At 45.9% G+C, this 14,559-nt stretch overlaps 1 protein-coding gene across 3 annotated transcripts in view; it reads left to right on the forward strand.

Moving 5' to 3' along the window:
• Positions 1-248: 248 nt before the first annotated feature.
• Positions 249-14,559, forward strand: part of NME9 (NME/NM23 family member 9) — a 34,131-nt gene continuing 19,820 nt past the window's right edge. The window contains exons 1-5 of one of the 3 annotated variants that reach the window (XM_009201635.4): positions 249-292; positions 708-744; positions 5,072-5,129; positions 10,730-10,833; positions 12,077-12,148. In XM_009201635.4, coding sequence (XP_009199899.1) covers positions 712-744; positions 5,072-5,129; positions 10,730-10,833; positions 12,077-12,148 — 267 coding nt within the window. In that variant the 5' untranslated portion in view covers positions 249-292; positions 708-711. Of the gene's footprint in view, positions 293-365; positions 745-4,904; positions 4,967-5,071; positions 5,130-10,729; positions 10,834-12,076; positions 12,149-14,559 lie in introns of those variants that run through there. The other 2 variants (XM_031663728.1, XM_021934824.2) reach the window with 2 other exon arrangements.

A 14,559-nucleotide genomic window follows, 5' to 3' on the forward strand; every position in this document is an offset into this window, starting at 1 on the left:
CCTCCAGACGCTGACAAACGCTGCAGCCAATGAGTGGGTTCCCATAGTCCGATATGGAGGGCAAGGGGCGGGACTCCCTCTTGCCTCTCGCTGGCTGGGTTCAGAGTCTCCGCGAAGAGACTGCGTTGGGCCCAGAGTGGGCGTGGCTTACGTGTCCGCCGGCTTTCCTGGCAGGCCTGGCAGGGGGGCCAGGTTGCCATGACGACCGCGGCTAGGTCGCTGCAGACTCGGTTGGTGACTCCGGGCGCGTCGAAGATCGTGTACCTGTCGTTCGCAGTGGCTCAGTTTCCCAGTAATCCATAAGAACAGCAGGGATGACAGGGTCCCATGTCGGTTTTTGGTTCGAATTCCTCGACTGGAGACCCTGTGACCGGCAGGCTGCACTGTGCCCCGCGCACTGACTCCGGCCTCTGCTGGAGCCCCCTGGCCGGCTCCGGGGTGGGAAGGGGGCTTTGCAGATCCCCAGAAAACCGCCCGGCGAGCCACGAGCCCGCGGACTGCAGGCTCCGCTTCCTCGTGGGGTGTTCACTTTGTGTCAGTGTGTTGATTTGCCGCCAGTTAGAAGCATCTTAAAAAGGGGCCGGGGGCCATAGGAGGGGGGCTTATCTGAAGGAGGCTCTGGGCTTGCTGATCCACGCAGCGGTTTGTCGCGAGGCTGCGGGGGAACGGCCCACGGCCGCGGTAACAGGGCTTCGTCTTCTTTGCAGAGCCATGGGCAGCAGGAAGAAGGAAATTGCCCTGCAGGTAAGCCTCAAGGGGCGCTAGCTTCCAGCTCTGGGTTGGGCTCGGGGAAGACGAGGGTGATTGGAGCGGGGTTGTAGTATAAAAGTGACATTTTGTTTGCTAGCAGTATGTGACAGTGTTCCCAAACTTGAGTGATGTACCCTTCTGTCTTAAAGGGCCAAAACTTATCTTGGAACCCCAGTGATGACAAATTTTAGGCAAACAAAATTAATGCAAACAAAACTGAGTAGAAGCTGTTTATATTTATAGTGCGTATACAACCATAAAACCTAAACATGCATTAAATAAAACTACAAACCAAGAAAATATGAATCAACATAATTCGATGTGACGGTTATTTTGTTACTGTTGTTGAAATATAACTGCAGCTTGCACAGAGAATACAGTATAGGTTCTTTTGACTTTGGGCATGAGTCTGTAACTGTGTGCTCTGTGGAGACCCAATTTTCCCACCACTGTTCTCATCAAATTTCACTTATTAACAAATATGTTTTGAGATATATTATGTGCTGGGCATTTGTTATATAGAGTACCTTACTTCATTTGCATGTGGGACAAGTGAATTCAGAAGCCAGCAACTGCTCTTTTTCTTGGTTCTGGACAATAAACAGTGGTTGATTCTGAAGTGATGGTAAAAGCATGCAGGAATAGACCCTGGAATTGGGAGAGAGTGCTTTGTCATAAGGAGATCATCTGGATGATCTGTAACACGGGAACATTTTAAAACAAACTTTAAAATGTCTCATCATCAGCTGGTCCCAGTAAGATGCATACTAAGGCTACAGCGCCTCCTAGATAATAGAGCTTTAGCGATTTTGAGACATCTGGTTTTTCTCTCATTGTCCTTGGTAGGACAGTTTGCATGTGGATTTCAAAAGTCTAGTGGTTTAAAAAAGAGGAAAGGGGAAAGCAGCATCATTCTAAGGGTACCCCATGCTGGGGGTGGGAGAGGTGGGGGGTGGGGTGGGATTTTTAGACTGGAAGTCAGAAGGCCTGATGTATTTCTTGTGTCCTCTATAGCCAACTGTGTCTTTGACTACATCACATACCCTCTCTGGGCCATAGCTTGCCCATCTATGGAATGAGGATGTTGTGTGAATTATCCCCAAGGGCCTTCTTCCAGCCTTGATATTCTAGGATTCTAGAGTCAGAAAGCGCTTCATATATGAATGTTCTGGTTGAAGTAAATTCTGAGCAACTGGTCCTACCATTCATAGCTGTGTGACTCATTTCCTCAACCCTCTGGCCTCCGTATCTTTTACATAGACAGGAGGGATAATACCTGTCCTTTAACGCCTGCAGAGCTGTGATGAGACTCCTTTAGACACTTCCTGGCTGGTCTGATGCGGTCTGTGGTGTCTCTAATGTTATTGCCCCTTATTATGGTCATTTCATGTGTTGATGCCCTAGATCTCCTATGGCGGTAATAACTTTTGTTAGCAATGTTGTTATTTTTTCATGTGTATTACTCAGAGCTCTGAGTACAATGCAGTACTCAAAGTAAGTGCTCCCTCCTGCTGAGGGAGTGGCCTCCCTCCCCTCTTACACTGAGGCATCTGTGTAAAGGTCACCTCTCTATAAGGTAAACCCCTTGAAAGCAGTGCCTAAAGTCGGCCAACCCAGGAACCTTGTCCTCTCTCTCAGCAAGGTTATTCGGGGTTCCGTTTATAACTGAGACAGACAGAAATCACAGGACATCAAGGGACAGTCTGGGTAAAAGGTGCCACACATTCCCTATTCATTCCCTACCAAATGCAAGGCTTAGTGAAGTCCGGATAGTTCCCACACCGTTCCGCTCTTGCCTGGCTCCCAGGGCTGAGATTCTTCAACTGCCCAGAGTCCTGGCCCCAGAGCTGGTGGGACTCACTCTGTGACAGGGGTGGGCCACAGAGAGTTGCTGGTGACTTAAGTCTGAGCCTCTGGGTAGGGGCAGGGGGTCCTTCTGAACGCTTCTATCACTTTCCTCAGGACTGTAGTTGTGGGCCCAAGGTTATATCAGTCCAGCTCTCTTACTTCATTTAAGGCATCAAGAAGACTCATCTGGGTTTTTCTTCTACTTTTCATTGAAACAAAAAAAGTAAGGAGTATGCTTCCTTAAAAGAGAGACTTTCTTTTTTTTTTTTTTTTTTTTTTTTTTTTGAGACAGTCTCATTCTGTCCTGTCGCCCAGGCTGGAATGCAGTGGCACGATCTCATCTCACTTCAACCTCCACCTCCCAGGTTCACCAATTCTCATGTCTCCGCCTCCTGAGTAGCTGGGAAAACAGGTATGCGCCACCACGCCCGGCCAACTTTTGTATTTTTTTTTTTTTTTAGTAGAGGCAGGGTTTCACCATGTTGGCCAGGCAAGTCTCAAACTTCTGGCCTCCCAAAGTGTTGGGACTACAGGCATGAGCCACCACGTTCGGCCAAAAAAGGGGCTTTTAATAGAGGATTAGCAGGTGTTACATGTTTCTTGCCCTTATTGCCAATAATGCATCCTATCTTTTTTAAAGGGACATAGACCTTGGCATACCTGTATCAAGAACAATAGTAGGCCAGGCGTGCTGGCTCATGCCTGTAATCCTAGCACTTTGGAAGGCCGAGGCAGGCGGATCACTTGAGGTCAGGAGTTCACAACCAGCCTGGCCAACATGGTGAAACCCTGTCTCTACTAAAAATACAAAAAATTAGCCGGGTGTGGTAGCGGGCACCTATAATCCCAGCTACTTGGGAGGCTGAGGCAGGAGAATCGCTTGAACCCAGGAGGCAGAGGTTGCAGTGAGCCATGATCATGCCACTGCACTCCAGCCTGGGTGACAGAGTGAGACTCCATCTCAAAAAACAAACAAAAAAACCCAGTAGTAATTTGTGTGGTCTTTTAATTTATATCATTTCAAAGTAGCTCACCACAAAAATATGTTAATTACAAAGAAAAAGGGAATAATTTTACAGACAATAGGCCTGGCAGACCATGTTAATCCAGTGATCAAAGTGAACATCAGTAATAGGCAGATGGAAATTGTGTCTCACCTGCTAGGGAGTAGTGAGAGGAATGATCTTCAGCTTCTCCAACACTCCAACCAGTCCAGCCAATTTCAACCAGTCCAAACATGCACAGCTTGAATCCAATCAGGAGGAAACATCACATATGCCCCAACTGAGGGACACTCTACAAAATACCTGGCATGTCATTTTCCAAAGTGTCAACATTGTGAAAAGAAGAGAAAGACTAAAGAACTATTCCAGACTAAAGAGACTTGACAAATAAATCTAGCACACGTTTCTGATTAGCTCCTTTGCTACTCAGGACATTATGGGATAAACAGGAAAAGTTGTACTCTATCTAAGGATTAAATGTTCACAATATGTCAGTGTTTTTTTCCCCTGATTTTGATTATTGTATTGTGTTACATAGGAATAATATATTCAGGAGTAATGAGATAACAAGCTGTAATTTACTTCCAAATACCTAAAAAAAAAAAAAAACCCTAAATCTTTATACTGTACTTGCACACTTTCTGTAAGTTTGAAATTATTTCACAGTAAAAAACATTATACAGAAATGTTTACTATTGGCCAGGCGTTGTGGCTCATGCCTGTAATCCCAGCACTTTGGGAGGCTGAGGTGGGCAGATCACTTGAGGTCAGGAGTTCGAGACCAGCCTGGACGACATAGTCCAACCCGGTCTCAACTAAAAATACAAAAATGGCCAGGTGTGGAGGTACGTGCCTGTAATCCCAGCTACTCAGGAGGCTGAAGCATAAGAATCGCTTGAACCTGGGAGGCAGAGGTTGCAGTGAGCTGAGATTGAGCCTCTGCACTCCAGCCTGGGTGACAGAGCCAGACTCTATCTCAAAAAAAAAAAAAAAAAAAAAGAAATTTTTACGTTAATGAAGAGGGATAATATGTATTTTTCCTTGTATTTTATATTTATAAAACCAGAACTCTGTGGATAAGAAAAAAAAATGTGAGTGAATGGCAATAAATTCAACTTAATTCTGATACTAAGTGAAAACACAAATTTCAAAATGAGACCTACAGTTTGATACATTTATGTACATTTTAAGGGCACAAAAACAACTTATATATTGTTTCTGGACAAATAACATGTAAAATTATTTTTTAAATGCCTGAGACTAGTACACATTATTCTTAGGATAGTGTTTTTTTCTGGGTAGGGAAGGAGTGAGAAAAGGAAGGAGAAAAGAAGACGGGGGAGAGGATAACTTGAACTGTACTTGTAAGTATTTCAGAGATAGAAAGATAGAAATCTAGAGCAAATAGATTGAATTGTTTCCCTGCCTGAGCCCTCAGTAATACAGCATTTGATCCTCTTTGGCTTTAGGTCAACATCAGCACCCAAGAGCTTTGGGAGGAAATGCTCAGTTCCAAAGGACTAACTGGTAATTTAAAGTAAAATAACTTTTTAGATCCATTCTTTTCTAAATTATTAAATGGTGTGATGAACCATGAAGAAAAGGGCTGCAATGAACATTACTTTCCTATTACCTTGAACCTCATAAAAAAACAGATGATGTGTGTGTGTGTGTGTGTGTGTGTGTGTGTGTGGCTTGAACATCAGTAAATTCAGTTCAGGAAAGGAGTCAGTACTCAGGGTTGTTTGGTGTTAAAAGTAACAGGAAACCTCTTCTAATTACCTCAGGCACTAAAGGAGAATGCATTGGAGGGAATACAGGGATCTCTTGGAACTCAAAGGATGGAAGGCGAGCCAGGCATCACTGGGACTTGAACCTGGGACTGCAGTCATTAGGAAACAGCAGGCCACTGTCTATGGGCCTCCTCATCCCCATCCTCCTGGCACCAGTTATTTGTTGCTGCTTAGCAATTTACCCAGAAACTTAGTGGTTTAAAACAACAAACATTGATTATCCCAGTTTCTGTGGGTCAGGAGTTCAGGTACAGCTTAGTTGGCTAGCTCTGGCTCAGAGTGTCTCACCATGGTAGTTAAGGTGTCAGACGGGATCTCAAGGCTCAACGAGGAGCAGATTTGCTTCCAAGCTCTTTTGTGTGGCTACTGGCAGACCTAAGAAGATCCACTTCCAAGCTCACTCATGAGGCTGTTGGTAGGAAGGATTCAAGTCCTCACTGGCTGTTGGCCAGAGACATTAACTTCTTGCCATTGATTTCTCCATGAGGCTACTCACAACCTGGTAACTTGCTTCCCCCAGGACAGAGCTCTAAGAGAGGGTACAAGTTGGAAGTCACAGCCTTTTGTTAGCCTAATCTTGAGAGTGATATCCCATTGCTTTTGCCATACTCTGCTCATTGGAAGCTGGTCACTAGGTCCAGCCCACACTCCAGGGCAGGGGATTACACAAGTACATGAGGACCAGGAGGTGGGGATCGTTAGAGACATCTGAGAGGCTGCCTACCACCTGCTGTCACCCACTCTTTACTTCTCATTCTCATTCACTGCAGATATCTCTGTGCTCTATTACTCTCTGTGTGCCTGCTCAGTTTTTCTGTGAATATACCTGCTCAGTATACTTGTATCTGATCTTAGCCTTGCCCATTACCACCCCCTCCACCAAATGACATCAGCATTTAAGCCCATTCAAGCCAGATGGGATATCATGGCCTATCACCAACTGTAGAAATATTTCTTATTCCCCGACCCAGTGCAAAATTACCTTCCTCATATGAAATCTTTCTGGAACCTCTGTGTGGTCACGTCCCTCCTGGGAGCTCCTAGGGCACTTGGGGTGAGTCTCTGTCTCAATCCCTCCAGCACACACCCCACTTGCTGTGGCCCTGTAGGGAAAGACCATCATGGCTTTTCTCCTAGACTCTAAACACAATGGCATTGGCTTGGTCTTTCCTTTTTTGAGACTGAGTCACCCAGGCTGAAGTGCAGTGGTGCCATCTTGGCTCACTGCAACCTCCGTCTCTGGGGTTCAAGTGATTCTTCTGCCTCAGCCTCCCAAGTAGATGGGATTACAGGCACATTCTATCACACCCAGCTAATTTTTATATTTTCAGTAGAGACAGGGTTTCACCGTCTTGGCCAGGCTGATGGCAAACTCCTGACCTCAAATGATCTGCCCACCCCGGCCTCCCAAAGTGCTGGGATTAAAGTGTGAGCCACCACGCCCGGCCAGCATTGGCTTTTTAATCTCACATCTGTAGCAGACTTGCCTGGGACTGAGGCTGAGTGGGTACTAGATAAATGCTGATTCAGTTGTGTGGGTGTGAGTATAATCCCTCAAACACTCTACTGTTTGAGGGATTATAAAGTCTTTTTGATGGTGCCAAGGCTTAACCATTTGTCCATGTGTCTTGTCTGGGCAACTGGAACATGACTCCAGGTGAAACAAATCATTATTTCCATTTCTTTAACAACTGTGAAAAAACCACCATTCCTTAATTTTTTGAGAATGTATCGTGTGCCAGCCACCTTGCTAAGCACCCTACGTGACAGTAGCTAACATCCAGTGAGCACTGACCCTCTGCCAAGCCTGGTCTAAATGGTTCAAGGGCCTCTGTTGACTGAAGGTAGCAGGACCTCCTCTTTGCTCCTTCTCATCAGGCAGTCTAGAGGAATATATAGATATGGAGCATATAAATACATAGATATGTGTTTTTCTCTCTCTCTCTCCAGCCAGCAGAAATTTGCTTCCAAAGTAAACCACCAGCATCTTGGAAACCTTGCCTTCTGCTGGCTCATTTTCACCTGCTTTCAACATGCCAAAGTCCCTTCAGACCTACACATGCATGCACAGACGCACACATACACACACACACACACACACACACACACACACATTTTCTTGTCTCTGCCATTCCTTCCATGTGGCTTCTCTGTTTTGCTTCCTCTCACTCAGAGTCAAATCAAACACTTCCTCTCTGTTCCTTCCTCCCCCCTCCCCCCATCCCCGCTTCCTCCATAACTTTGTGAAGGTGCCTTTGTGCCCACCACTCCTCACAGAGCCAGGACGCCCAAGAGGGAGGGAGAAGCTAGTAGCAATGGCAGGTGCACTATCAATACAAATACAGCACAGAGAGTTGAGCCCCAGCTTTTTTCCTTTGGGATTTAAATCTGCCCTTTTCAGTGGGCCTGTGTACAGGGCCCTCTAAGTCTTCAGGGACATTTTCCTGGCTTGACCCAGATGCCCTTTTTGGCCCTCACCCACATAACTGTAGTAGGCTGAAATAAAAAAATAAATTAAAATCTGTCAATTGTGAAACTCTTGTCTTCAGGAAAGCCCAGAACTTTATCCTCTACCTGGATGCTGTGGAACCCAAATCCCACTCTCCTGCTTGGATGTCTGGTTGCCTTTGTGATCACTTGTCTTAGATTTTCTGGTTGGTACTGAAAACCCAGCCTGTTTAGAGTTGAGTTTGTTCTCCTTTCCCCTCCAACAATCTCTCCCCACCCCTCGCTAGTTCTTTTTCTCTGCCAGGCTCAAAGGTGAAGTCCTTTCCACACCGTCTTCATTTTCATCCCTAGTATTCTGCCTACATTCTTTTCATTCTATCCCCTCTGCCACCCGTGTGTCTGGCTTCCTCATTCCTCCTATACCCAGCTTGGGTTCTCACATTCTGCAAAATTGTGCTACTTGGCTGAACCAATGAACACTGCTGAATTTATGCATCTTGCTTCTTCCCTGGAGCAGTTGAAAGAGCATGGGCTATGGCATCAGGCAACACAGGATTTAAAACTTGATTCTGGCCGGGCGCGGTGGCTCAAGCCTGTAATCCCAGCACTTCGGGAGGCCGAGAGGGAGGATCACGAGGTCAGGAGATCGAGACTATCCTGGCTAACACGGTGAAACTCCGTCTCTACTAAAAAATACAAAAAACTAGGCGGGCGAGGTGGCGGGTGCCTGTAGTCCCAGCTAATGTAGTCCCAGCTACTCAGGAGGCTGAGGCAGGAGAAGGGCGTAAACCCAGGAGGCGGAGCTTGCAGTGAGCTGAGATCCGGCCACTGCACTCCAGCCTAGGCAACAGAGCCAGACTCCATCTCAAAAATAAAATAAAATAAAATAAAATAAAAAACTTGATTCTGCTGTACTGTGGTTTAAATGTGTCCCCCTTCAAAATTCAGTGTTGAAACTGAATGTCAAAAGTAATGGTTTTAAGAGGTGGGGCCTTTAAAAGGGGAGTAGTGCCCCTCATGAGTGGCATTAAGTGCCCTTATAAAAGGGCTTGATGGAAGGAGTTTATTCCTCTTGCCCTTGACTTCCGTCATGTGAGGACACAGTATAATTCTCCTCCAGAGGGATGCAGCCCTTATCTGACAACCAAACCTGCTGGCACCTTGATCTTGTACTTGCCAGCCTCCAGAACTATGAGAAATAAGTTTCTTTTCATTATAAACTGCCCCAGTCTGTAGTGTCCCGTTACAGCAGCATAAATGGACTAAGCTATACTGCTTGAGAATTTGCTTTCTTACCTTAGGTCCATGACTTCACCTCTTCACCATGACTTCAGTTTCCTCATCTCGATAGTGCAATAATGATATCCATCTCACTGGGCTTTTTAGAGAAAAGCAAAGTGCACCTGCCCTCTTGCAGCTAAAGCAGAATAGCTTAGTCTGTTTATGCTACTGTAACAGGACACTACAGATATGTAGTATATAAAGAACAGAAATTTATTTCTTACAATTCTGGATGCAGGCAAGTCCAAGATATTAGCTCCCTCTTCTCTCTAATACTTACTGTGAATCCTCGTTGCCTAGTGATTCAGGATAGAGCTCCTCAAGCCCCACATTCCAGATTCCTCCAGTGATCCCTGCCACCACTTCCTACCACACCACCTCAGGCAGGTCTGGTCCAGCAGGCTGCCCAGGGGTCCCTGAGTCTGCCACCTATGCCTGGCTGCCCATCCTTTGCACCATAGTCTCCCTCTCTGCCCATCCAAGCCTGGGCTCTCTACAATGCCCAGTGCAAGTCACCTCTTCATGGGAAGCCTGGTTAGTACAGAACAGTGTTAGTACAGTGCCACCAGTCTCTATACTAACTTTAGTCATGACAATTTATATTGTATTATATTAATAGTTCTCACTTGATGGGAAAATTTTGAAATGTGAATCTGTGATAAGTAAAATCACAAATTGCATGCTATTAAAATGGACAGAGTTAATCAATTATTAGCAATTTTGACACGATCTCCCTGTGACTATGCTACTCTAGCGGTTGAACCGAAATGCTCACCTGTGTGGAACAGGCATGAACTCTGGGAGTGTTGAAGCCTTTTGGCAGATATCCCTCCTCTAAAATATGGCCACTGGTATGTCACCATCTAGCCCTTGCTGCCGCTTCATGGTTGTGTGGGGCAGGTCCTGCACAAATCCAGTACACGGGAGTTGGCTTGGTTTGCTTAGCTTCCTGTAGATCGTGTGGTTCACAACACTCAGATGAGAGGGTTCCCCTACATCCAGCCCTGACATGTACTGTAGATTGGGACTAAAGAAGAAAAAGGTATCCAAGTTTGTCTCTAGCTCTCTATCAGGCTCACTTTCTGGGAGAAAAATGTTGATTTTTCTAAAGTAAATAAAACTCTGCTCCACCCAAAGAAAGTGGCTTTTAATTCATCAGAAGAAAAGGTCAAACCTGTGTTTATTATCCAAGGATTACATAAAAGTCAATTGTGTGCTGCTGGGTCACCTACAGTGAGTGACCTCTCCTTTTTAGAATAGACAGTTTCAGTCTAATTCCAATATCATTGAGGGCCACCCTGTGTTAGGCCTAACCCTGAATGTAGCCTGAAGAACCCTTAAGATAAAGGAGCCATGTTAAGAAAATTATTTTCTGCTATACTTATACTGTATTTAGAATTCAGTATACCAAGTTCATAAGAATGAGGGCTAGCTGTGTTTCCATACTTGCTTATAATCTCATGAGACAGTAAATCCCTTTAACCATTAGATATCCCTGCAAATGAATGTCCATTTGCGGGGGGTTAGAATGCACAGGTATAAATTGTGCCTGGTGTGGTGGGCACTGGTGTCTACTGAATGTTCCTGCTTCTTGGTTCCACACAGTTGTTGATGTCTATCAAGGCTGGTGTGGCCCCTGCAAACCTGTGGTGAGCCTCTTCCAGAAGATGAGGATCGAGGTCGGCCTGGACCTTCTGCACTTTGCATTAGTAAGATTCTCTCTCATCCAACAGTCATACAACATTGTAAAAAGAATTTAAAAATTTAAAAGAGTCAGGAAGGAGAAGTGTGAGAGTGGCCTTTCCCAGATCATTAAAAAGGAATCAGTGTGGACTTTTTGTTGATACTGTCATGATACTTTCTAATTTCTCTAGCTATGAAGGTTCCTATTCCCCACCCCACCTCCCTGTATCACTCTTGGCTTGAGCAGTTCTTGGTGCTATATAAAGAGAAGAAATATATATCACTCAAATGCATATTCTCCCTCTTCTTTTTTCTTTCTCCTGTCACCCAGGCTGGAGTGCAGTGGTGGGATCATGGCCCACTGCAGCCTTTGCCTCCCAGCCTCAAATGATCCTCCCACCTCAGCTTCCCAACTAGTTGGGACTATATAGGCACATGCCACCATGCTTCACTAATTTTTTAACTTTTTGTAGAGGCAAGGTCTCACTATATCACCCAGGCTGGTCTAGAACTCCCGGGCTCAAGCAATCCTCCCACCACAGCATCCCAAAGTATTGGGAGTACAGGTGTGAGCCACCACCCCAGCCGCATCTCCTTCTTGGCTTGTGAACACTGTTGACTGAAATGTCACTTTCAGATTTCCATCCTCTGCTCCATAAAGGGGAACTTACAGCAAATATTTATTTGGATGAATGTATGGAAATGGGAATAAATTCTAGAGAAGTATTCAAGAGACACTGTTGATATGCTGCATGGGTTTGAGGTTCATAGGCAGTGAAGACAGGAGAAAATATAACTTACACTAATCACTCAAGAAGTTGGACTTCAGGGACTTTGCAGTTCTTCCTTTGGCAGTCAGTCTTGGTGCTTCCATAGGGAGTGTGCTGTAGAAGGGCTTGCGTGGGGGATCTCTTATGCCCATGTGTAGCAGGTTTCTCAGACAATGAAGTCGGTGCCTGAGGACCTTCACCTCGGTTGTCAGTCAGGGCTGCAGAAGGACATTAGCCAGTAGCGCTCCCTTGGACTGGTACAGTAGCTGGGTGGGGCAGGAGATACTCTTGCTTCCTCCTCATTTGATTCTTCAAGAGAGTACATGTCTGCAATTTTATAGGACAGCTCTGATTAGCAGGAACAGCATGAGAGCAAATCGGGGCTCCACCTGGGGAAGTCAGTCCTGGGGGTGTTCAGTTCCCTGTGTGGTTTCCCACCGATCAGTCGGGCCCTGCACCCCCTGCACCCAGGGTAGCTGCTGATAGTGGTTTTCTTTAGGCAGAGGCAGATCGTCTTGATGTCCTCGAAAAGTACCGAGGGAAGTGCGAGCCCACCTTTCTGTTTTATGCAGTAAGTACATTTTCAGAACCAGAACTATTTGACAATTGCACATCATTAGAGTTCAAAATAGAAGCATCTCACTGACATTGATTATCTTTGGGAGAATTAATGGGAACCACCAAGAGGCCTCACAGATTCAAACAAGTGATGCTGTTTTCTCTGATGCCTCCCAGTCTTTTTTTATGATGTTGGCTACATACAGACACCCCCACCCCCAAGTCGAAGTGGTGATACAAGCTGTTGACTAGGATGGTGGCCTGAGGGCCCTGCGCCCAAGGAGGTGAATGACACAGCACCCTGGTGGCCACGGTGCTGGGGCAGCCTTCCTGACTTGCTGTACACGGGAAGAGAGTACCAGTCACTCAAATGTACATGCTCCTTTTTGGCCCATGAATACTCTAGACTGGAGGCTTCACTCTCAGAGCACAGGATTTCAAGATTTCTATCCTTTGCTCCATAAAGGGGACATTTTAGTAAAAATAGATACTCCTTTATGGGCAGACAAGCTCTTCATTCACCCTTATGTAATCATAAAATGTGAAGATATGTTTACAGAAAGTTAGAAATGAGAGGGACTATTGAGGAAAGTCAAGTGGCCCAGTGTTTTGAAAATATAATTTGGATGTCCTTGGGTGTGACATCCATGGTCCAGCTCCATGCCCCTAAGGGCCCACTGTTTCACACTTGGCTTCCCAGGTTTAGGCCACCTGCCAGGCTCTGATGGCAATGGATCGATATTCCTCCTCACTCAGACCAGCCCCCTCATTGTAGAGTCAGGAATACCAGGATCTACTCAACCAGGTCTCCGAACACCAGGCTAGGGTTGTTCAATTTTGAAAACTTCAGCCTCCTGGCCTCAGCACTGCAAGTATTACAAATTGGAAACTTATGATAAAACATTATTTGAGCTTTGGATTTTAGTAGGGAGACTGAACTTACATGACATAACATGATTGGGAGCAAAAGAGGGAGAAGCAGGGAGGAGCTCGGAGATGAGCATGCCCCAGACACGCTTGACATCAGAGCTCAGCTGCAGAAATGCGACCACAATGGCTTAATTGCCTGAGCCCATAGCAATTAAAGCATAAATCTTACTTGGCTGTATGGGAACATGGGCCACAATCTTCAACCCCATGGTGGTCCATTAAGGGATGGGATGGAAATGGAAGGAGGACCCACTCTATGTGAACTTCTCCCTCTCCAGATTCATTTCTTTGTGAGTACAAACGTAGAGACTTTTGGCCAGGCGCGGTGGCTCATACCTGTAATCCCAGCACTTTGGGAGGCCGAGGCAGGCAGATCACCTGAGGTCAGGAGTTCGAGATCAGCCTGGCCAACATGGTGAAACACCGTCTCTGCTAAAAATACAAAAATTAGCCAGGCCTGGTGGCAGGTGCCTGTAATCCCAGCTACTTAGGAGGCTGAGGCAGGAGAATCACTTGAACCCAGGAGGCAGAGGTTGCAGTCAGCCGAGATCATGCCATTGAACTCCAGTCTGGGCAACAAGAGCAAAACTCCATCAAACAAACAAACAAACAAACAGACTTTTGAAAGAGTTAAAGCAGAAACTCAGGTTCATCCCAAATACCACCTCGACTGTGAAGCCTTCCCTGACCATCTCAGATGATGCTGGCAATTCTTGCCCCAAGTTCCAAGCACTTATAAATTTCCGTATTACTTACAGCAATTATTTTATAGTATTGTAATTGTTTCTTCGGCATGTCCAGTCATCCCTCTCCCCATTCTAGTCCCCATTCATGAAGGCTGCAGCTATGTTTTTTCATGTTTAATGTTTATATTCTTTGCCTCTGCCTTGGTGCTTGGTATAGTAAGTGCTCAATAATATTTGTTGAATGAGTAAGTCATGTGTAAGCCACACTTAGTCACTCATAACTTACTATGTACTGTTCCTCCCTTAATGAACTGCTGGTTACCCTGAAGGAAGCTTTGAAAGGAGTGGCATGAAGGTAGAGATCAGAAAAAGAGAAATCATTTAAAACTAGGAGCAGATCGGCTGGGCGCGGTGGCTCACGCCTGTAATCCCAGCACTTTGGGAGGCCAAGATGGGCGCATCACAAGGTCAGGAGATCAAGACCATCCTGGCTAATACTGTGAAACCCTGTCTCTACTAAACATACAAAAAAAATTAGCTGGGCATGGTGGCGGGCGCCTGTAGTCCCAGCTATTTGGGAAGCTGAGGCAGGAGAATGGCGTGAACCTGGGAGGCGGAGCTTGCAGTGAGTCAAGATCGCGCCACTGCACCCCAGCCTGGGCGACAGAGCGAGACTCCATCTCAAACAAACAAACAAAAATCCTAGAAGCAGACCTGAGAGCGTCCTGCCAAGGGAGGGCAGCAGAAGTGAGCACACTGCTATGAGCCTGGGGTTGAGGGACCTTGATCTTGGGCACACACACTCCTA

Source organism: Papio anubis, chromosome 2 (assembly GCF_008728515.1).
Source record: "Papio anubis isolate 15944 chromosome 2, Panubis1.0, whole genome shotgun sequence".
Lineage (NCBI taxonomy): Eukaryota > Metazoa > Chordata > Mammalia > Primates > Cercopithecidae > Papio > Papio anubis.